The following is a 24488-nucleotide window of genomic DNA, read 5'->3' as shown; positions in this document are numbered from 1 at the left end:
AGACACAATCAGCGTATTTTGTAATGCTTAAAAAGTGATTTAACTCTGGCCAGAGAAGAAGAGGATGCTGGTCAACACTCCTGTGATATCTTTGTAAAGAATAGTGAAAGTGTTAGTCACTCGGTTGTATCTGACTCTTTACAACCCCATGGACTGTAGCCAGCCAGACTTCTCTGTCCGTGTGATTCTCCAGACAAGAGTACTGAAGTGACTTGCTATTCCCTTCTCCAGGGGATATTCCTGACCCAGGGATTGAACCCGGGTCTCCCGCATTGCAGGCACATTCTTTACCATCTGAACCACCAGGAAAGCCCTAAAGGATATTATTACTCCTAGAATTCTACTCTACCTTTTCACATAAAATGAGAATGGAAAAGTACTATTTTGAAGTAGTAGTGTGATTCTGTATCTGAAACATTTAGCAAAAAAAATACTGGCTGTCACTTGCTGGGCAAGCCATGTGCCCAGTGCTATTCCAAGCCTTTTACGTGGATTAACTCAGTTAATGAACCTGTAAACCATGTGAAGCAGATCCAGTTATTATCCTCATTTTATGTAGAAGGAAACCAAGGGTCAAAGGGATAATGTGTGGCTGACACAGCTAGCATGTCAGAATTGGAACTCAGGCAGCTGGTCCCAGGGTCTCTGCCATCCTGCCTTTCACTGAGCAGGTTTGCTCTGCTCGGGGTCCCAGGCGTGGGCACTCGCTGCCTCACTCCGTCTTAAACTTCAGCCACATTGATGGAGCCGTCAGAAGGGACCATGTGGAAGAGACGGGTCCCCTTTGGAGTAACATATGAGATGTTCTCTAGGACATGTTCTCCAAGAATCTTCTCTCCCAGGGATAAAAAGTGCACCAAGTTTTGCCTTTACTGACCCAGTGTTCTTGGGGGGTTAAGTCTTCATGGCTTAACTTTTAACCTAAAATGAAGTGTGAGCTTGAAAAATCTAATTCCTAGAGTCTCATCACTTCCAGTGTAATGCTGACTACCTTTTGAAAGCACTTTTGTGCTCACACTATTTTAAGGAGAGATTCATCTCCTGATAAATATCACCAATGACGTAATTAAGAATTTGATGTCAACAACTGCTCTGGGCTTTTCTGCCCTTTTAAAAAAAGCTCTGATGGCAAACAAACAACATCTTCACAGAATTAACAGCAGGTCATGAAACTTTTTTAAATCTTTATTTATTTTTGGCTGTTCTGGGTCTCTGTTGCTGTACTGGCTTTTCTTTAGTTGTGATGCACAGACTGCTCATTGCGGTGGCTTCTCTTGTTTAGCACAGACTCTAGGGCCCTCGGGCTTCCGTAGTTGCAGCTCCTGGAGTCTAGACTACAGACTCAGTAGTTGCGGTGTACAGGCTTACTTGCTCTGAGGTATGTGGGAACATCCCAGATCAGGGATCGAACCTGTGTGTCCTGCATTGGCAGGCAGATTCTTCATCACTGAGCCACCAGGGAAGCCCCCGTGAAACTTACTTATGAATAAAATGTACTGTGGTTCATTCCCCTGATGATAAAGTGAACTCAAACCAGAAAGACAGATTTCGGAGCAGTTCATTTTCACCCCAGCCGGATCTTTTTCATTGCCCTGCAGGAATACAGCAGCTACACTCTGACAGTAGAAGCAAGAGATGGCAATGGACAAATAACAGATAAACCAGTAAAACAAGCTCAAGTTCAGATTCGTATTTTGGACGTCAATGACAATATACCTGTAGTCGACAGTAATGTGGTAACTACTATTTTTATAACATTTGTGCCTACTTACATGTCAGTTGTAACTAAAAATATATCACTTAAGTTTGTGTTCCATCAGATTAAAAACCTCCTGTTTGTGTTTTGCAGTATGAAGGATCAATTGAAGAAAACCAAGCCAACGTAGAGGTTTTACGCATAAAAGTGTCCGACGCAGATGAAGTAGGCTCCGATAATTGGTTAGCAAATTTTACTTTTGCATCAGGAAACGAAGGGGGTTATTTCCGCATAGAAACTGATACTCAAACTAATGAAGGAATCGTGACCCTGATTAAGGTAAGGACTTAGTATTCAAACCTGAAATGAGAGAAGTTGGTCCAGAGGAGGATACTGATGTATTTTGAGCTCCAAATATTTATAAGTACTGGTGCCACAATGTTAGAGATAGGCGCCATCCGTATTTGCCCAAGTTCTGTGGTTGTTAAGTGGTCATACTCTTTGTATTTCTAATGTCAGTGGTGTGAGGGTCACATTTTGAAACACAGTGTATAATTCTGCTTAATAGAATCAATGAAAATTAAATAGTGTTATAAGTATATGGGTCTTAAACATTTAAAACCCTGACTCCTACAGAATTTTTTAAACAAAGTTAGAGGATGGATTTTTTTTTAACAAAATTAAAAAGGAAGAATACCACTATATGTTAAATGGTTCATGATAGAATGTCAAATTTTAAAATAAAATGCAAAGCTAAAGCTTTCAAAACATTTCATTAAGTCACAGACAAAAATTGATTCCAGAAGCATCCACATTTTTACAAAACTTATTATACGGTAAAGTAAGTAAACCCTAATAGAGGAATAACGATAATATAATGTATAACAGAATAGAGGAAAATTAACTTGAAGTTTCATTGTAATAATTATGGATACCATTTATCAATAGACTACTGTATGTACATAGACCTCTTTTTGTAAAGCAGAGGAAAACAGAATAAGATTAGCTCATGCTTAAAGGGAAGACAAATTTTATGATTACTGAATAAATGGATAATGGCATTAGAGACAAAATCAATTTACCTGCTTGTATAGCACTAAGCATCCTTTTTTAGTCATAGATTACAGGTGCAGCCATCCTCAGTGCTTGAGATTAAAAGCCAATACTGCACGGAAGGAGAAGCAGTCACATAGTGATGAACATAGTGATGAATAATAAAAACACCCTTAATGCACCACGGTAGCACAAAAAGGGACAGAGTTACTGTAAATTTAGTAGTAAAATGACAGCACCAGGTTAAGAAAATTATGAATTGACTTTCTCAATTGTATAAAGAATCGCTCCCAAAGTATAAGGGCAACCATCAGATTCCATTCACAGGAAGTTAGAGAAGATACACAAATAGCAAGTGTGCACATAAAGGATACCCGGCATCGTTAGACGTTAGGGAAGGTGCAGATTGAGTCTATGTGGGCTACCGCTGCTCACCTGGCTAGAAAGAAGCTGCAGTCAAACAAGACTGGCACCACCAATACCAGCAAGCATATAGAGAAACCAGACCTCCTGTACATTGCCAGTGGAAGCATTAAATGGTAGAGCCAGTTTGGCAGTTTTGTAAAAAAGTTAAATAGAGTACTAATCCAGTGACCCAACAATTTAGTCCTAGGTGTTCACCCAAGAAAAATAAAAACATTTATAGTATCTAAAACAAAAACTTGCATGAAGATGTTCAGAGCAGTGTTAATTGCAAATAGTCCAAATGCCTAATAACAGAATAGCTAAGTAAATTAAGTGTATCTAAATAGTAGAACACTATAGAAATGTTTTTAAAAAGAAAATGGACAAATTGGAAATATAGAGAGTGATAAACTGATCAAATCAAATGTAATACCACAATTCGCAAAGAACAGAGTATTTGAAGAGGGTTAATCTTTTATGGCATTAATAGCAAACCAGTTATTAATAGACATCATGGTATAAAGAAGGGGGTTAGATTCTCTGTTTAAACAAATTTGAAAACCCCTTCCTGGGTTTAATATAGTCCAATAATTTTTTTTCTCCAGGAGGTCTCCTTTTATTTTTTTATACTAATATAAACAAACATAAATAGAAAATATGCAGAGAAATGGGGTACTTAAATAGTTTCAAAGTACCACCACACAAAATACACGTGAATTACAAAGGCCAAAAAATAACTTTACAGTGGGGAAGCCTCAGAGACAGCACCTTGATCAAATGATCAAAATGAACATCATTAATAAAGAGACAAATTAATATTATGTGCTACCTAATAAGATGCAGTGAGGTCTCAGCTTTATGATATGCTATGGGACAGAGCTGGCAGTCTGCTGCTATGTAAGTAGCCGTTTTTGCCAGAACAAACCCATGGAACACTTTTTAAGGAATATTAACCTATATTGAATGTCCCATAACTTTTTTTTAATTAAGCAAAGAATCACTTCAGATTGCTAAAAATAAAAAAATATATATTTGAAGTGATTTTGATCTTAAATAAAATTGGGGATGCTTCCTAAACATCCTTAGGCTTCCCAGGTGGCGCTAGTGATAAAGAATCCTCCTGCAAATGCAGGAGATGCAAGACTCATGAGTTCGATTCCTGGGTCGGGACTGTCCCTTGGAGAAGGAAATGGCAACCTGCTCCAGTATTCTTGCCTGGGAAATCCCACGGACAGAGGAGACTAGTGGGCTGCAGTCCCTGGGGCTGCAGATTTTTAATGACATGGTATCAATATAAGAGTGCCCTATATACGAGCCTTCAAGTAGTGAACTTTCAAAAATGAGAACGTATGTTTGCATGTTAAACTATGAGTAAAACTGCAGTTCGCCCTCCATCTCCTATTGCTGACGATCCTTCAGCTCTACCACCTCCCTCCTCCTCTCCCTCCTCCACTCCATAACTCTTCTTGCCTGTTCACTGGATGCCAGCCCCTGGATGCCATCTGTTGTATGGTACTACTGTACTTCTCAAGGTACTGTACTGTAAGATTAAAAATGTTTTATTTTTTGTGTTTGTTTTTTATGTATTATTTGTTTGACAGTATTAGAAGTCTATTACAGTACAGTACTATATAGCCAATTGTTTTAGTTGGATACCTAGGCTAACTTTGTTGGACTTAATGAACAAAGTTGGACTATGAACATGCTCTCAGAATGGAATTCATTTATATATTGGGGATTTCCTATAGTCAGTATTGCTGTATTGTTCATGTTTTAAATGATTATATAATATCTGACACTGAAACCACACACGTGTGTTCTATTGTTTTCCCTTTTAAAAGAATTCCCTCTGATTTTGCCTTTCTAGGAGGTAGACTATGAAACAATGAAGAATCTTGACTTGAGCGTTATCGTCACTAACAGAGCAGCTTTTCACAAATCAATTAAGGATAAATACAAGCCGACATCCATTCCCATCAAAGTCAAAGTAAAAAATGTGAAAGAAGGCGTTTATTTTAAAAGCAGCACAATCCTATTTCACACGAGCGAGAGCATGGAGAAATCAAGCCAGGGCCAAATACTGGGGAAATTTCAGGCTTTTGATGAAGACGCTGGAAAAGTAGCCCATGTAAGGTAAGAGATGGTTGTGAATATTATTTCCTCATTCTAAGTTACTTTGAATGCCTCTTTTCAAAAATCATAATGGAATTTGGACACTTCAGTCCTTTGAACCCTGCTTGGGGGGCCTACAGACCCCAAAAGGCCTGTAAATGAAATTCCTGGAGTTGTGTTGTCACTGAGAGGCCAAGCGTTTCCCCAGGAACCCCTTCCCTCCATGACCCAAGTCTGAGGCAAAGGCTGGCTGGGTTCAGAAAAGTGATGCAGGGGAGGAGAGGAGACACAGATATGGAGAAGGGACTTGTGGACACAGTGGGGGAGGGAAAGAGTGAGAAGAATGGAGAAGGTGGCATCAACGTACATAGACTATCGGGTGTAAGATGGATAGCTGGTGAGAAGATGCATGTAGCACAGGGAGCCTAGTTTGGTGCTCCGTGATGACCTGGAGAGATGGGATTGGGGGAGGGGAGGGAGACTAGGGAGGGAGGGAATGTATGTATAATTATGGCTGATTTGCATTGTTGTATGACAGAAACCAATGCAACATTGTAAATTTTTTTTTAAATTTTTTAATTAAAAAGTTCTGGGTTGAGAAGGCTAAATACCAACAAAGAGAAAGTTCAGAAAGAAACTTTTTAAAATCTGTCTTTAGAGGTAAGAAAGTAGCAAGTAAAATTTACTGCAAGTTCACTTTACATAATTTTGATTAAGAGGGGAAAAAAAGCTGCATAATGCATTAAAATTTTAATAATGGGGAAACCAGTTTTAATTGATCATCAGCCTTGAAAATTGATCTTCATTCAAACTAGGCTCTTTGGTACAGGGGTTGATGAAACTTGTAATGTTTGTCTTGATCCTGGTGATCTTTATTCAAAATATATTTATGAAGAACCTACTTGACGCCTGAAAAGAAATGATACAAACGAACTTCTTCACAACAGAGAGAGACTCACAGACTTTGAGAACCAGCTTACGGTTGCCGAGGTGAAGAATGGTGGGGACAGGATAGAGTTGGGTTCAACATGTACACACTGCTATATTTAAAATGGATAACCAACAAGGACCTACTCTATAGCACAGGGAACTCTGTTCAATGTTATAGAGCAGCCTGGATGGGAGGGGAGTTTGGGGGAGAATGGATACATATCCATGTAAGGCTGAATCCCTTTGCTGTCCACCTGAAACTATGGCAACATTGTTAATGGGCTATGAAAGTGAAAGTGAAGTCACTGCGTCATTTCCGACTCTTTGCGACCCCATGGACTGTAGCCTACCAGGCTCCTCTGTCCATGGAATTTTCCAGGCAAGAGTACTGGAGTGGCTTGCCATTTCCTTCTCTAGGGGATCTTCCTGACCCAAGGATTGAACCGGGGTCTCCCACGTTGCAGGCAGACGCTTTACCATCTGAGCCACCAGGGAAGCCCAAAAAATTAAAAAAAAAAAATTTTTTTTTAATTTTTAAAGAACCCATCATGTGCCAACCCTGTATTAGACCCATTCTGTAGCAGCACCTTAGGTTTTCGTGGTCCATTCACATCTGCAAAGTGAGTTTACATCTTAGCTCTCAGAGCCTTGCCATCAAGAGATGACTCTACAGGGCTGTAATTTATGAAGCTCTGCTTACCTGTAGTTATTTGGTTGAAGTTAAGCTTTCCTGGTAGCTCAGCTGGAAAGAATCTGCCTGCAATGAAGGAGACCCTGGTTCAATTCCTGGGTTGGGGAGATTCCCTGGAGAAGGGAGAGGCTACCCACTCCGGTATTCTTGAGCTTCCCTGGTGGCGCAAGACAGTAAGGAAGCCGCCTGCAATGCGGAAGACCTGGGTTTGGTCCCTGGGTTGGGAAGATCGCCTGGAGGAGGGCATGGCAGCTCACTCCAATATTCTTGCCTGGAGAATCCCCATGACAGAGGAGCTTGGTGGGCTGCAGTCCATGGGGTCACAGAGAGTTGGACACGACTGAGCGCCTAAGCACAGCACAGCACAAGGATCCTCATCTGCCACCCAAGATGACCGTCGGGGGCGCTGCAAGCATCACGCTTGGCGTCCTTGAAGGTTTTGCAGTGGCGGGCCGGAGGCAGCCGTGTGCTTCAGCAGGTGCTTCTGATGTCTTCAGCCTCCGTGGACTCCTGGATGTCCATCACATGGCTCCTGTTTTCCTGCTGTCAGTACCAGAGTTGTTCGGTTGCTTCACTCTGCTTGGGCCTGTGTCCCTGGGTGCCAGCACTTCATGAAACACTGCCAACCATAGCAAGAATGGGGATATGGAGGAACCTTTTCAACAGTCTCTTTTGTTTTGGAGAATCTCATAGAATTCATCAGCCAATAGTAGCAAATGACCTTTTTCTAAAATAATATTAGCAAACAGTTTCCATTGTGTTTTCTGCAATGTCTTGGTGATCCTTTTTTGTGCAGCTTACCTTCAAGCACCAGTCCAGCTTCTTTTGAGTTTTGTAGCCTAATTTTTATTTCTGTGGCTCTAAACCTGAGGATGCGCATTCCTTATGACTTCTCAGACTGTCCGCTGAGAGGCTTAAATGTTCTGATTAATTATTCTTCAATAATACTGTGGCTATCTACTGGAACTTCTGTTTCCATCTACCTATTTAATTTTGGTTGTTGTTTTCAGTAAAGTTATGACCATATCAAAAGATGATGTGTGCTACCTTGAAAAATAATGAAACATGTTTCTTGTCAAAAGTACCTTATTCTTTAGCATACAACTTTATAATGAGAGTGATCTTACAGATTAACTCAAACCTTATTTGTAAAATCATTATTTACAGATAAGGAATGAGAGGCACAGCTAAGTGAAATAATTTTCCAGTATTCACCTAATTGAAATGTTGATGAGAACAGCAGAAGAAACACTCTCAACTTTGTCATGATTTACTTTGATTATCCATGTGCATCAATTGTTACGGATATTTGACATGACATGTGAGCCACCATCCTGCCTTGAATGGTGCCTAATTTTAATCATAGAAAACAGAAAATTCCTTAAATGAGATCACACAAAGCTTTCCATTGTGAAATGTGATTCTTATCACTGTAACTCTGTCTTGGCTATAAGTATAATGTGGGAAAACATTGAGCTAAGTTCAAGCTTTAAAATTCCAGCCATGAAATTCAAAAATATTTGTGAATATCCAAAGGTATCATCATTCACTGGCAAAATTATTAAAAGGCAGGAAAATTTAATTCAAGTGTATAATTGGAACTTTTTAATAGTAACGATAAATAAATATTGCTGTATGTTAGCCACTCATTTTTATATGCCTAAACTGCCACTTAATACAAAATAATAATCTAATTGCTTGAACCAAATACTCATATGTTTATTTAGTTTATGTTTGTATTTGGATATGTTTTAAACTCGATGGGATTAAATTAACGTACTTTTGTGAAAATATACTATGAAAATTCTACTTGCCTTCCTGAAGCTGTCTTTCCACTCTATAATTTTCCTTTGCTTTGAGAGAAGAAAACCAGAAATCATCTTATCAGCTTTGTTTTCACTTTTAGCTATTTCTAACCAAAAGAAGACTGTTGCTCCTAACAACCAAAAATATCCTGCAAATTTATTTATTTATTTTTTAGTTGAAGGATAATTGCTTTACAGAATTTTGTTCTTTTTTGTCAGACATCAACATGAATCAGCCATAGGTGTACATGTGTCCAGCAAATTTAAAGCACTTCCATTTAAGGCATTGATTTTTTTTTTTAAACCGTTATTTTAAAAAAATTTAAATATTGATAATATGCCAAGAAACAATAGGATGTAAGGTAGCTTTTCTCCACGAGTTCTTGTTGGATGACTTAAGTTATCCTCAAAAGGTTAACTCCAAATTTAAGGGAAACTAGATTGAAAGCTGTAAGACAGGCTAAGAGCAACTCATAACCCTGCAAGGTGAGTAGGCAGGGGGTGGTTGCCCTTGTGCACATGTCTGAGGTATGTTACAGAAATAAGGAGGATTCCAAAGTAGGTGTGAGACAGTGATAAACAGAGGGGCTTTTAGGATAGTCTCAAGAAATTTAAAAACATTCCAAACATGCCTGTAATAAGAACATACATAATAAAGCAGAAATTAAGCTTAAAAGAGTTGTAGATATTAGTTATAAATAGTCTCAGTTTATCCAGAGTTCAGAATTAATTTTCTCTTTTCTAACAGATATGCCAAATTTGATGATATAGACAATTGGATCTCTGTGAATCCTGCCACCTCTGAAATTAAACTCGTGAAGATTCCTGATTATGAATCCAGATATGTCCAAAATGGTACATACACTGCAAAGATTTTGGCTATGACAGAAGGTAAGTTATTAAAGAAACATCTTTTCTTGGTTATATGTATTTAGATTTTATTTTCCAACCGCGGAGACCTTTGTTTTGGCTTTATAGAAAGGTCAAATGGGTAAACCCTCACATTTCTACGTGTGGATTAAAAGACATTACTTGATCTGAATATGAAAACATATCTAAGATAAGGAGTGTCCTAACTGGATACTATTTCTCCTTATGAAATTGACTAGAGAATTCAGACTGTGTCCATTTTGAGCAGTATGACCAGAATGGTGTTTTTTTTTTTTTCCTATCTTTAAGAATATCCTAGGAAAACCATCACTGGCACTGTTGTTGTCAATGTTGAAGACATCAATGACAACTGTCCCACGCTGGTTGAGCCTGTGCGGACTGTCTGTGACGACGTGCCGTTCGTGAACGTGACCGCTCAGGACCTGGACGGGCCTCAAAACAGCTGGCCTTTCCATTTCTCGGTCATTGATAAACCAGCCAGAATGGCAGAAAGATGGAAAATAGTACGCCGAGAAGGTAAGCAGAAATCTCCAGACTATATATTTAAATGTTAAACATGATAGAATTCTATTTGCAAAGCAAATAAAATCTTCATAATACAGTTATTTATTTGCTTTGCATAAATTGTATTTCCAATACAGTCGAGTTTATAAAATGAAGTTCTGAACCTCAGGCGTAGTGTGTTTGATCTGCCTAATGATAAATAATCTACCCGGAGGGAAAGAAGAAAAATAGATGTCTAATACCTCTCTTTTTTTTTTTTTTTTTAATTTTTATTTATTTACTTGGTTGTGTCAGATCTTAGTTGCAGCATGCAGGATCTTCCTTGTGGTATATCGACTCTCTAGTCATGGTGCCAAGCTCAGTAGTAGTTGTCAGGCTACCCAGGTGGTGCTAGTGGTAAAGAACCCGCCTGCCAATGCAGGAGACATAGGTTTGATCCCTGGGTTGGGAAGATCCCCTGGAGGAGGGCATGGCAACCCACTCCAGTATTCTTGCCTGGAGAATCTTATGGACAGAGGACCCTGGTGGGCTACAGTCCATGGGGTCGCAAAGAGTTGGACTCGACTGAAGCAACATCAGGTGCATGCACACACGCACGCAGTAGTTGTGGGCTGGATCCTAGTTCCCAGACCAGGAATCAAACCCACATCCCCTTCATTGCATTGTGGATTCTTAACCACTGGACTACCAGGGAAGTCCCCTCTAATATTTTAAAAGTAGCTGGGTATTCCCCAAATCACTCTTGAAGTAGTTGTCTCATAAGCTTGAAGAGTACTTTGCCTTTCTAAGCACAGTAATCCTAGTAGGTGCCTTCTAGAAATCTTGAGGTATGGTAATGATGATTCCATTAAAAATAACACTTACGGAGCATATACCATGTGCCAGACACTCTGCTAACCCTTCTTATGCTTTATCACATTTATTCCTTACCCCATACCATCATTCCCTGATCACAGCTGAGAGAGCTTTGACTTAACTAGAGTTAGGTAGCTTGTCTGAAGTCACAAAGCTGGTGAGTGATGGATATAACATGAAAAGGAAGCTGTCTGTCCTCCTACCCCCATGCCAGAAGGACATGAGCATATATCCAAATCTTGGGACATGCTCCCTTATTGACATGTTCTTTTGGATTTCAAATGCTGAAAAATAATCTCCAGAAGACTCTCGTTTTAAACAGTTGGTATTCATTTCAGAAGAGTTTTAAATATAATACCCCAATTTTTCCTAACCACAAGTTCACTGGTTTTTTAGGCTTAGCAAATTTAGGCATGCAGTAATTTTAAGAGGCTTTGATCTGTGTTTGGTCCAATTTACAAAGTAAACACCTTCAACGTTTTAATACGTTTATACATTTAGTATATTTGGCTTCCTTTTTTTGTATTTCAATGATCTGAATTAAATAAAACTTTCTTATGATTCTTAATACTTTAAAATTCCAATGAATTTAACTTCTAAGTATATCACACCTGAAATCCTCTTTTGTGGTCCACTCCAACAAACCAGTGATATTTCAACCTAAAACCATGAATCTAAATGAGTAACATAATTACACGTTTTAAACTGGACTTACAAAGCTATCGTGTCAATAGGGCTAATTTTCCTTAAAATATTGTAAGTGTAGAAATACAATAACATGTGCAAGTAATTTCTTTACAAAAATACTAAAACTTGTCTTTAGTTTGCTTAAATATTCCTATACTTAATTCTGAATCTTCTTAGGGTTTATGATTCACTTGCAAAAGATAGTTACATTGTTGATTAACTCAAGTTGTCTCCCCAGTAAGGGAAGACAGTCACAATCCTGATTAATTCAGGTTAGTTAAGATCACGTTTTCAGCTATCATGAGCCTTGGGATGTAGACATCCAGATGATTCTTCTTAATGGTAATTAAGTCACAGACCCCAGGACTCAAGATAGGTTGGTCCCCTGGTTCACATTATCTCCTTCTGTACTCACAGAAGTCTGATACTCCCACCTAGGTTGACTGCTTGATTGGAGTTTGCTTTTCTTTGACTAAGATATGTAAATGTGTTTTGCATGGAATCTGCTGGGATTCCAAGATGTATTTATTTTATCTAATGAACATGATGTTTTGAGATGCCAGGCACTAGTCTAAGCACTTTACTAATATTATCAATGCTAGAAGTTTGGCATTACTGTCATCAACATCTTACAGATGAGTAAACAAATGTTCAGGAAGTTTTACTAACATTGTCAAAGTCACAGCTAGTTAAGAGCTGATGGAATAGGATTTGAACCCGCGTAGTCTGGCTGTGGAGTCTACTCTCTACCTTTATGTTCTGTTGCCTCTCCAAATACACAGTGAATTTTCTATCTAAAGATAAAAACATCTGAATTTGATGAGCTCTTGAATTTTTTCCTAGCCTGAGGAACGTAAAGCGCTTTAGGATACACATAGGTGTTAGAGTGTTATACCAGAAAGTCACTGAGATTATACTTTATTTGTCTCGGCAATTGGGAGAGACATGATGCTGTGTCCCAGGCTTTTTGCCTTTTTTCTCCTTGGTTATATAATGAGTGAGTGAGCGAGTATTAGTGGCCTGGTCGTGTCCAACTTTGCGACCCCATGGACTGTATCCTGCTGGTCTCTTCTGTCCATGGAATTCTCCAGACTAGAATACTGGAGTAGGTAGCCACTCCCTTCTCCAGGGAATCTGCTCAACCCAGGGGTTGAACCCAGGTCACCTGCATTGCAGGCGGGTTCTTTACCATCTGAGCCACCAGGGAAGCCCTATATAATGAGATGTGTGACCACCTGTCATGATAATAGATGTTGTTGTTGTTGTTGTTCAGTCATGCAGTCATGTCCCACCCTCTGCGACCCCATGGACCATAGCACACCAGGCTTCCTTGCCTTTCACTCTCTCTCGGGATTTGCTCAAACTCATTCCATTGAGTCGATGATGCCATCCAACCATTGCATCCTCTGTCGCCCCCTTCTCCGCTCCTCAGTCTTTCTCAGCATCAAGGTCTTTTCCAATGAGTTGGCTCTTCTCATCAGGTGGCCAAAGTATTGGAGCTTCAGCATCAGTCCTTCCAGTGAATAGTCAGGGTTCATTTCCTTTAGGATTGACTGGTAACTATTTTATTTACTTGAGAAGTTTTTTAAGTACAGACAGTTACAAGGGGCTTCCCTGGTAGCTCAGACGGTAAAGCCTCTGTCTACAATGCAGGAGACCCCGAGTTCAATCCCTGGGTTGGGAAGATCCCCTGGAGAAGGAAATGGCAACCCACTCCAGTATTCATGCCTGGAAAATCCCATGGACCGAGGAACCTGGTGGGCTACAGTCCATGCGGTCGCAAAGAGTCAGACACGACTGAGTGACTTCACTAATAAGGCAGACACCTTTGTACTTCCCACTTAGAATTAAAAAATATTAACAATTTGTCATATTTGAATCAGGCTTTTATTTTTTAATGATCGCTGATAAAGTGGACAACCCTTCTGTACCCCTCCTTCCGCCTCCACCTTCCCTAACCCTCAGAGCCAATTGTAAATTTAGTTGTATTCTTCACCCATGTTCTCCTAGATTGCTTTTAACAACCTCATATTCCTCAAATGAATGACTAGATGCTTTCCTCACTTCTACAGAACTTTGGGGATTATCTATAAGTAAATTTCTAGCTATGGTTATCAGATTCTGTAAAATTTGCACCTTAAGATGTAAAGAGGCTATCTCTTACTTCCAAAAATAAATAAATTTGAAAAACCCCAAATACCTCATTTTTATTTTGGTATTTATCCATCTTTACATGTCTTGCAAGTAAACTTTTTAAATATTTGTTTATTGATTTGTCTGCATCAGGTGTTAGTTGGGGCACACAGGATCTTCATTTTAGCACACAGACACTCTAGTTGTGGCCTGCGGGCTTCAGTAATTGTGGGCTTCGGTAGTTGTGGTAAGTGGGCTTGGTAGTTGGGGTGCATGGCCTTAGTTTCTCTGAGGCATGTGGGATCTTAGTTCGCTAACTAGGAATCGCTACCCTGTGTTGCAGGGCATATTCTTAACTGCTGGACTGCCAGGGCAGTCCCCAAGTAAACTATTTTTTTAGTGAGTTAAACATATATCAAGAAAAGTTTTAAGCTATTTTAATTGATCAGTCCTTTTACTCGTGAAAACTGGTCATGATTTTTATTCATGTTGAAAGAAAAAATTTTAAATAATCAGTCACATTTTTTAAACATATGATTAAAGGTCATTTGCACAACACTTTCTGTGTAATATTCTTGCCAAGAATGTATAACCTGAATCCAAATCATGAGGAAACAGATTCAAACTGTGGAGCATCCTTTAAAATAAGTGGGCTTCAACAAGGTCAAGATCTTAAAGGGCCAAAAGGAAGGTGGTACTCTTGTAGATTATTAACAGAGACTAGGGTGACAACTAATTGCAGGGCATAATCTTCAGTTGAATCCAGGATTACAAAAAAAAAAAAAAAAAGCCATAGAGAGAGAATTATGCAGGATGTTTTTATAACAGTTGAAAAGTTTGAATATGAGTTATCTGTTAGATTTTTATATCAATAATAAATTCTTAGAAGGACTTAATATCCTTTGGTGTTAGAAGGTATATGCTGAAGAAGGTCATGAGATCTGCAACTTACCTTAAAATAGAGGAGTGGGATGGGGAGGGAGATGGGAGGGAGGTTCAAAAGGGAGGGGATATATATATATACCTATGGCTGATTCATGTTGAGGTTTGACAGAAAACAACAAAATTCTGTAGAGCAATTATCCTTCAGTTTAAAAAAAAGTGTGCATGTAGAGAGATAGTATTGTTATAAAATGTAAACAGTTCATGAAGAGTATATCAAAACTCATTGTATCAGTCATAGTCTTTCAAGTTTTCTGTAGATTTGAAATTTTTCAAAATTTCAAACATACCATGTTGGGAACAAAAGGGATGGAACTGGATGAAATAAGATTGGCCCATTGTTGAAAATTATTAAAGCTGGAGATGAGTACCATGAGGGTTAATTATGTTCTTTCCTTGATCACCCTCTGTTTGAAATATGCCTTAATAAAATTCTTTTAAGAAATGGTAGGATAGGAACTTCCCTGCTGGTCCAACGGCTAAGACTCTGAGCTCCTGATGCAGGGAGGCCGGGTTTGATGCCTGCTCAAGGGAACTAGGCCCCACAGGTCACAACTAAGAGTTCGCATGAAACACTAAGATCCCAAATTCCACAGTGAAGTTCAGAGATCCTGCAACTAAGACCTAGTGCAGCCAAATAAATAAGTAGTTATTTTAAACAGGAAAAACTAAATTTTAAAAAAGTGGTCATTCGATGGAAATATCATTTAACTCACCACTTGTTTGTCACTGTATCCCAGTAATGGAAAGAGTTCCTAGCATCAGGTTGATCATGCACATTTGTTAACGTTAGTCATCATAAAAGGAAGGTGTGTTCAGAAATGATGCTGTGATCTTCACCTGCATATTTGGACTAATCTCATCGAGCACACTGTGAATTCAACAGAGAAGTTATGGAATAATAAAACTAACTGGAGCTAAATATGATTAGCAATTAAAGAATGTTTTTGTAGACTCAGAGATGCAGTGAACAGACTGATGGTTACCACTGGGGGAGGCAAGTGAGGAGGGACCAGACGAGGGTAGAGGATTAAGAGGTACAGTCTACTCTGTTAACATAAATAAGCTGCAAGGATATATTGTATGTCACAGGGGTTATAGCCAATATTTTACAGTAACTGTAAATGGAGTATAACCTTCAAAAAGTGTGAATTGCAGTGTTGTATACCTGAAACTTACATAATACTGTAAATTAAATATACCTCAATAAATTGGGGGGAAAAAAAAAAGAATGTTTCTGTAATTTAATCTTGCCCCTTTCTCGGTAACCACTCACTTTATTTTCTTGTCCCTTACAGACACCAGTGTGCTACTGCAGCAAACCAAAAGACAGCATGGGAGAAGTGAAATTCGCTTCCGGATCGCAGATAGTCAAGGCTTCAGCTGTCCTGAAGAGCAGATCCTTACACTCACAGTCTGCAAGTGTGTGGAAGGCAGTGGCTGTGTAGAAATGTGGGCTGACTCCTACGTTGGCCTGGGACCTGCCGCAATTGCACTCATAATTCTTGCCCTTCTGCTCTTGCTTCGTAAGTACTTCAAAAGCTGTACGTTCCCTTTTGGGGGCCTTCCCAGGTGGCTCAGTGGTCAAGAATCTGCCTGCCAAGCAGGAGAGTCACGTTTGATTCCTGAGTCAGAAGGATCCCCTGGAGGAAGAAATGACAACACACTCCAGTATTCTTGCCTGGAAAATCCCATGGACAGAGGAGCCTGGTGGGCTACATAGTCCATGGGGCTGCGAAGAGCTGGATATCACTGAGTACTTCCTCTTTTAGTAATTTCTAGTGTCTTTTTAGGGTGTTTTTAGTATTTTGTTACTATAGTACTCATTGATTTCTTTAGTTTTTCTGTAATCACACTAGAATGCTATTGAGGGTGAGAAGGGAAGCAAGAATTGATCATTGATCAATTCACCAAAAGCTATCAGAGCTCTCTTCAGAATTTTGTTTTATAAAAATGGATCATTTCCTGATTTCAGTAACCAAGATTATTAGACATACGTTTCAACCTTGTGGGTGTCCTCACTTTGTTAAGCTCTGTGAGGGAGGTGAGTTATCTCTTCTTCCCCACACAGTGCCTTGTGCGTGGAAAACTCTCAGAAAAGACTTGTTGCGTGGTACAAGGTTATTTTACAAACTCATCTGATTCCCATCAGTTCTTGCTTTTTGTACCCTTGACTTGTCAGAGCTCCACCTCCCCCCAGGCTCTGCTTGGCTTGCCCCTCCCCCTGCACCAACAGGAGCCAGACCCTCTGGGCACTTATATGTTCCCCAGCAGTGACAACTGGCCGTCCCTTCCTGCCTGCCCTCCAGTGACTTTGGGTTTCCTTTCATGGAAGAACAGAAGACTGCAGCCTGGGGGCACATGAAGCCACTCCACTTGCCCACTGCTCATGGGCAGACCCCCGCCTCCAAGGCAGCCTCTGCTGTTTCTCTGTCAGAAGAGGGGTGCATCCAAGCCATTAGCATATGTGCAGTTGAATACAGCACTCAACAGTTTGCAGTGCACTTTTATATCCTCATCTCCATTTAATGGGTTAAAATACTGACCTGACGATAATAACTTGTTTCAGCTGACCCACCTGGTATTCCTTGCACTACCGTTTCACCTCAGATTTTCCCGGGTTTAATGGGGGTGCTTAGCACATGGCAGACCCTTGATAAATGTTTGCTGTCTTCAGTCTTTTTATTACACACAGTAGCCATAGTTGGTGAAAGTCACTCAGTCGTGTCTGACTCTTTGCAACCCCACGGACGGTAGCCCATCAGGGTCCTCTGCCCATAGAATTCTCCAGGCAAGAATACTGGAATGGGTAGCCATTCCATTCTCCAGGGGATCTTCCTGACCCAGGAATCAAACTCGGGTCTCCTGCATTGCAGGCAGATTCTTTACCTTTTGAGCCACCACAGAAGCACATGTTAAAAATTAAAGTGGTTTTAAAAAAATTAAGCTATTAAATTGGTTTTGATGATTTGGATAGTGTCAAATCCAGTCTTGATGTTCCACTGAGTGACCACAGGCAGTGACCACAGTCTTTGTGATGGACAGGAACTCTGAATCTGTAAGACTCCTTCATCCTGCCTTTCGGCTTTGGTATGACTCACCCAAAACAGACTTGTTGAGTTTGGATCAGGGGAAGAAAAGAAAAACAGAAAAATAGGGCTATAAGTAAGTGAAGACCGAACTCTAGAAAGTGATATGCAAATTCCAAGACTATGCAAGATAAATTTGAAAATCTGTCGAGACTAACCTTCTCTGTACTGGATTTTGTTTCTGTTCAGTTATACCACTTCTACTGCTGGTATGCCATTGTGGAAAGGGCGCCAAAGGCTTTACCCCCATCCCGGGTACCATAGAGATGTTGCATCCATGGAACAACGAGGGGGCGCCGCCTGAAGACAAGGTCAGATAATCCAGTGTCTTTTTTGCTGCTTTAAAGGAGTCTTAGGAAGTGTCTCTGACATCATAAGTCATGAGAGTAAACCAGTTCCTACAGATTTCATTCACGTGCCTTCGTTAAACACTTCCTACTTTGTATTTGTTGCCAGGGCCGAGTTGGGGTGGTTTTACTCTACTGCCACAGGTCAGGTCCTGAGTTATAGAGAACATAGACAGAGGGTCAGGTAGTGACACCGGGAACGTCAAACAAAGGCTAAATAGAGCAAGAGTGTGTAGGGGTTTAGGTAGGAAGGTTTGTCCCAGTATTTACATGGGCAGTCTTTCACAACCAGGTGCTTCTCCATTTCCAGTCCACACAATACATAACGTCCGCAGAGGTGCACCCACAGCCCCCGTGACATTTGTAAAATGTCACAAAATCCCCTTCCCTACCCACTTACTGGGCGTCCCAGGTGGCACTAGTGGTAAAGAACCCGTCTGCCCATGCAGGAGACATAAGAGACACAGGTTCGATCCTAGGGTGGGGAAGATCCCCTGGAGAAAGAAAAGGCAACCCACTCCAGTATTCTGGCCTGGAGAATTCCATGGACAGAGGAACATGGTGGGCTACCATGCATAGGGTTGCAAAGAGTCAAACATGACTGAAGTGACCTAGCACACAAGAGAATGAAGAAGATAGAGCAGAGATCTTCAGAAGACTCAAAGAGAAGTCTTGCAAAGTTTTTGCTAATTTGCCTTGGGCAAATATCTTACTCCCTTCATATGCTTGGGCTTCCCTGGTGGCTGAGATAGTAAAGAATCTACCTGCAATGCAGGAGACCCAGGTTCGATCCCTGGTCAGGAAGATCCCCTAGAGAAGGGAATGGCGAGCCACTCCCTGGAGTGGAGAATTCCATGGACAGAGGAGCCTGGCGGGCTACAGTCTATGCGGTCACAAAAAGGGACTGAGTGCCTAACACTCTCACCGGCTCACTTAGCTCAGACCCCCCACCAGGCGTACTGACCGTCCGCGACTCGCCGTGTGTGCTCCCACAGGTGGTGCTGCCCCTTCTGGGGGCGGATCTCAGAGACGGTGCCGCGGTAGGCGCCGGGGCCGGCGGAGGTGTGACGGCCAAGGAAGCGCTGGTGAAAGGAGGCAGCTCCGCCTCCGTCACCAAAGGCCAGCGGGAGATGTCCGAGGCGGAAGGCCGCTGGGAAGAATACAGAAGCCTCGTCTCGGGCGGAGCCACCCAGGTTACTGGGACGACCGGGGCCATGGTGACCTCGGACACCTTCAGGACCACGAGAGCCGCGGGGGCGGCCAGAGACGTGGCCGGAGCGCGAGCAGGCGCGGTGGCGGTGAGCGAGGAGTTCCTGAGGAGTTACTTCACTGAGGTGAGCGCTGGTTTCTCTGTGTGGGGGAAGTTGCGCTTATATGTGAACGTGATGTTGTTAGGGAAATCGTGTTCTTGGATCTGAATGGGACTGTGTTCCTTTGAAGAGGGTGCTCACGGGCAGTGAGGAAGGAGAGATGGGACCAAATTAGTTCAGTGTGTGGTGGTGACAAGTGACCTCACAGTCTTACTTCTCACCAGGGCGTATTCCTCACAGTCATGCTCTTGCCATTCAGCGCAGCTCCGCTCAGGTTGTGCCCAGGAAGCGCCCGTCCTTGGGGTGCAGAGACCAGAGCAGTGAGACCCCTAAAGCCACTGCCTTTCCCCGCTCGCGTGTCATTGGCCAGAGCAGGTCACGTGGTCGGGCTGATGTGGGTGGGTCAGAAAGTGCGGTCCTCTGCAGAGCAGGCAGGGTGGGAGGGGAGAGACTATGTGACCTAAAAAACACAATCTACTACGCCTGTTTAAGTGTTTTCTTTTGAAGGCAAGTACTTGGTTCATCTTTGAGGCAGTTCACATAAAATTAGGAGGAAAGTTGCAGGAAGGATGATGCAATGCAGTCAGGAAGTTGATTCCTGGAATTAGGAATTAGAAGCCTTTCTGGAGAACACGATCATGCCTGGGCATGGGATGGGCAGAGTCAGATTGCTAGGGACCCGATGGGCTTCCATAGAGGCCGCTTTATTCCTGCCACCTCCTTTCTACATGGCCACAAAGTACCCGAGTGCTTCCCTGCTTTCTGCTCTCACCCCAGCTGCCCACCCCCAAGGATCAGCTAGACCCCAGGGAGATGGTTTGGTCAGTGTCGAGGAAAAGCGCTTCTCATCCTTTTTCTGTCTCATGGCCAGGCTCCAGTCTGCTACCCTGTTTGTTTTATTTCAGTATCTTTTTCCCACTCTGCTCTAATCCTGTGTGAGTCAGTCTTGATTATGTATGTGTGTGCAGCTTTTAATTGGGAAATAATTTCAAATTCATCTAGAAATTTGCAAGAATAATATAAAGTTTGAACTCCTATGTACGCTTTCCTTTGGGCTTCCCGGGTGGTGCTAGTGGTAAAGAACCTGTCTGCCAATGCAAGAGACATAGAGATGCGAGTATGATCCCTGGGTTGGGAAGATCCCCTGGAGAAGGGCACAGCAACCCACTCCAGTTTTCTTGCCTGGAGAATCCCATGGACAGAAGAGCCTGGTGGGCTACAGACTATGGGGTCGCAAACAAACAGACACAACTGAAGCGACTTAGCATGCACACACACACCCTTTATTCAGATTACCCAAATATTAACATTTTGCCACATTTGCTTTTGCTTGCTTTCTCTCTCACACACACGTGCACACATCCTCTTACGTCACCATGGTACAGAGAGATAATAACACATTCCATGTCTCAGTTTAGCCGATTATCCCAATAATGTCTTTTATAGCCGTTGTTTTTCCCATCTCAGACCCACTCCAGAGTGCTGCTTTCCATTTAACTTGTCATGACCCTTGTGTCTCCTCTTAATCCGAAACCATTCCCTCTGCCTTTCTCATTTATTAATACTATTTTAAGAATACAGGCCAGTCGTGTGGTAGGATGTCCTTCAACTTGTGTTTCTCTGCTGTTTCCTTATAATTAGAGGTTTCACATTTTCAGCAGGAATCAAGAGCATTGTCCTTAAACGAAGTGTGTCACTGGTTATATGCCTGTTTCTCTTTCTGTTTCAGAAAGTGGCCTCTTACACCGAGGAAGATGACATCCACACAGCCAAAGATTGCCTTCTGGTTTATTCTCAGGAAGAAACAGAGTCTCTCCGGGGTTCCATCGGCTGCTGCAGTTTCATTGAAGGAGAGCTAGATGACCGCTTCTTAGATGACTTAGGAATGAAATTCAAGACCCTCGCTGAAGTTTGCTTGGGTCGAAAAATAGAGATGGATGCAGAAACTCAGCAGAGGGCAAAACCCACGAGAGAAGCAGATGAGAAGGTAGTTTCACGGTCCCTCTACGAGCAAACCAGGCTTAACTCCAAGAACACTTATGCCTCAGGTGGCAGCTTTCAGGGTCCCAAGCCTTTGCATGAGGCAGACACAGAGAAGGTAACTCAGGAAATAGTCACTGAAAAGTCTGTTGTATCTGCTAGGCAGGCTCAAAAGGTCGCTGCACCACTTCCTGATACGCTGGCTTCTGGCAGTATGATAGTGACCGAAACGTCCTATGCCACGGGCGCCACGGGGCCCCCAAGCACAGTAGTCCTGGGTCCCCAACAGTCCCAGGGCCTGATCGTGACCGAGCGGGTCTACGCCCCAGCGTCCATCCTAGGGAACCAGCAGTACGCTAGCGAGGGGCATGTGGTGGTCACCGAGAGGGTCATCCAACCCCACGGGGGCACGTCTGGCCCCCTGGAAGACACCCCACCTCTGCCCGATGCTCACTATGTCATGGTGCAGGAGAGAGAGCGCTTCCTCACCCCCAACTCCAGCCTGCAGCCCCCGCTGGCCGCGCCCAGTGTAGCCTCAGGTCAGAACGTGACAGTGACCGAAAGAGTGCTGACGCCAGCCTCCACGCTGCAATCTAGTTACCAGGTCCCTGCCGAAACCTCGGTAATGGCCAAAAAGACTGTGGTTTCTGCAGCTGGAGTCCCGGGTCCCCTGCCAGACTCAGGCTTAGAGGAGTCTAGTCATTCTAATTACACAATAACCACATCTTCCACCAGGGTCTCCAAGCAGAGCACCATGCAGCAGTCCTTCTCCTAAGCAGCCATCAGCCACACCAGAGTTTAGCCAGCAGTGACTCATGTCATGTTCTCAAAGGACCTGGCTTTTCAAGAGCCTTGTAGGTGTAAGAGGCACATATCCTATGGGCCTCAAATTTTTCTCAGTCACTAATATGCAAAGAGCTTCACTGTCTCAGCTTCTAGGATTGCACTTCAGAGATACCCTGGGACTTCCTGAAGGGACAGAATGATGAAGCTGGTCTTAGGTGCCTTTGAGTGACTTAGGCCAAATAATACTCACAGGAAAAGTTAAGTAGAGAGTAAATCTGGCTTCTGATTTATCAGATTAGCAGTGTCTCTAGGGCATGAGCCTTCTGGTAGAGCCATCCATGAAACTGAATGGGTTCTTGGCCTCCTGTGTTAACATTTAACTTTGCTGTTCTGTGTTCCGTACTTCTTGCACCTAGCAGATTACCAACAGCTTTTTTATCCAAAGATACTTGTACAGTCTGAATGACCTGTTTTGCTTGTTTGGATTCTTTAAAACTAGATGCCCTTCAATCCATGTAAGGTTAATTGAATTTTGGAACATGGTATGGTAAAACATTATGTGTTCTGTGCATGTAAGTGTGTGTGTGTGTTGTATGACCTTAAAAATAGCATCATTCCTTCCCTTTGTCTCTCAGTAATCATGAAAATATTAAATACTTCAAGTTCAGTAGAATAATCCAGCGTGAAATTCATAAATATAAAATCACTTTATTTTTATAGCAATAATAGACTATTAAAAGAACTCAGGATACATTATCTTCTAATTTAGTAAAACAGTAAACCATATGCACTGTGCTCAGAGCCCTTTTCACTGCTGTATATCCTCAAGTGCCTACCGTGGGTGCCAAGTCAATATGTGTACAATTAGGCAAATTTTAGAACCCACTCTCTTTTATCTACGATTGCAAAACAAATATTGGGAGACCTTATAATTGCTGTAATTTTGAGTTTGAAATTATGATTTATTCCGTGTCTCAAAGTCATTGGCTAGTTGGCCATGGCTGACTACATGGACTATTGAATATTGTAGAGCTGACCTGAATTTCTACAGCATCTTGCCTTTCTTTCTGAAAAGTGATCTGGATGTTTTGGCCAAATAAATAGGTTGTATTTTTATTCCTCCTTGAAGAAATGATCCATTTCAAGTTTCAAAGTATAAGTGCCTATCAGTCATCAATTATATAAATATTCTCCACAACAAAATAATTTCCATAAGCTTTAAAGGCTATAATTTTGTGAATTTTGAGTATATTTTACTAGGAAAATGAAATATCAAAAAACTCATATTGTAGCACATTTTTTAAAAAATATTGATGACCTGTGTTATGCAAAAGATTTATACTTTTCTACTCTCACTAATATGTATGAAGAAAAAGCAAATATCTTTAGACTCCTTAAACCTGTGGCCAAAATAAAGGTCTCTCTTTGATACTCTAAATTTTGTACTCTCTACTTGTAATTGTTGCTTTTGCCTTTGCATTATAGACTTAGTAGTTATTGTTTGCCAAGTCTGCAACAAGACTACCACTACTGTGTGAACTTGTGAATGTGACCTGCATACTCCAAGCAAAACCTGGTCTTAAACTTCCTCTACATAAAGTCATCACATTCTCTAGATGATTTTCTTTGTTCCTGAAAGGGTGATAATTTGTATTAGTTTTTACATTTGTTCTACAGAAGAAACATTATATTTGTATGTATATCATCAAAATATTTAAATAAAAAGATGATCTTTGTGCAACCCTCTGCTTGTATCTTTTTATTGCCCCCATCTTATTTTACAAGGAATACAGTCCGTCGTTAGGGAGGAGGCAGATGTTTGTGGACCTTGGTGTTTTAATTATTAACAGAACTGCTTACATCCTGCTCAGCCAGACTCCTTGGAAGAATATATTTCCCTTCCTAAGTAGGGTAGAACACAGAAGGCCTGTCTGAAACTTGAGTTTCAGATCAATAATGAATAGTGTTTTTAGTGTAAATTATGTCCCATAGTAAAAAATTACGTTTTATCTGAAATTCAAATTTAACAGGGAGCTCTGTATTTCTATTTGCCAAGTGCGGGAACCTTGTTCTAAGGGGCCGAGGTTTGCTCTCTGCCCAGAAAGTAACAGTGCAGGAACCAGTGGATTTGGCTGAAGAAGTCTTGCGTGTTTGACTCCAAGAGATGAAATCATTCAACCATTGTAGAGAGGCTGTTTTAATTGCTTATAGCTTACAAGAGAAAAGATGAGTTTCTGCCTATACTGAAGTGTCACATCAGTAAGCATTTCAT

General features: G+C 41.4%; 1 protein-coding gene across 1 annotated transcript in view; it reads left to right on the top strand.

Annotated features, from left to right (window-relative positions):
• DSG2 (desmoglein 2) overlaps positions 1-23962 on the top strand; it is a 53906-nt gene extending 29944 nt beyond the window's left edge. The window contains exons 7-15 of the mRNA XM_061131353.1: positions 1599-1736; positions 1850-2035; positions 5022-5287; positions 9441-9583; positions 9872-10099; positions 16003-16230; positions 17983-18104; positions 19136-19474; positions 21180-23962. Coding sequence (XP_060987336.1) covers positions 1599-1736; positions 1850-2035; positions 5022-5287; positions 9441-9583; positions 9872-10099; positions 16003-16230; positions 17983-18104; positions 19136-19474; positions 21180-22205 — 2676 coding nt within the window. The 3' untranslated portion in view covers positions 22206-23962. The remainder of the gene's footprint in view (positions 1-1598; positions 1737-1849; positions 2036-5021; positions 5288-9440; positions 9584-9871; positions 10100-16002; positions 16231-17982; positions 18105-19135; positions 19475-21179) is intronic.
• Positions 23963-24488: the final 526 nt, after the last annotated feature.

The sequence above is a fragment of the Dama dama genome, chromosome 27, assembly GCF_033118175.1.
Source record: "Dama dama isolate Ldn47 chromosome 27, ASM3311817v1, whole genome shotgun sequence".
NCBI classification, from domain to species: domain Eukaryota; kingdom Metazoa; phylum Chordata; class Mammalia; order Artiodactyla; family Cervidae; genus Dama; species Dama dama.
Note: the sequence above shows the minus strand (reverse complement) of the source record. Positions and strands in the feature narration are given on the sequence as shown.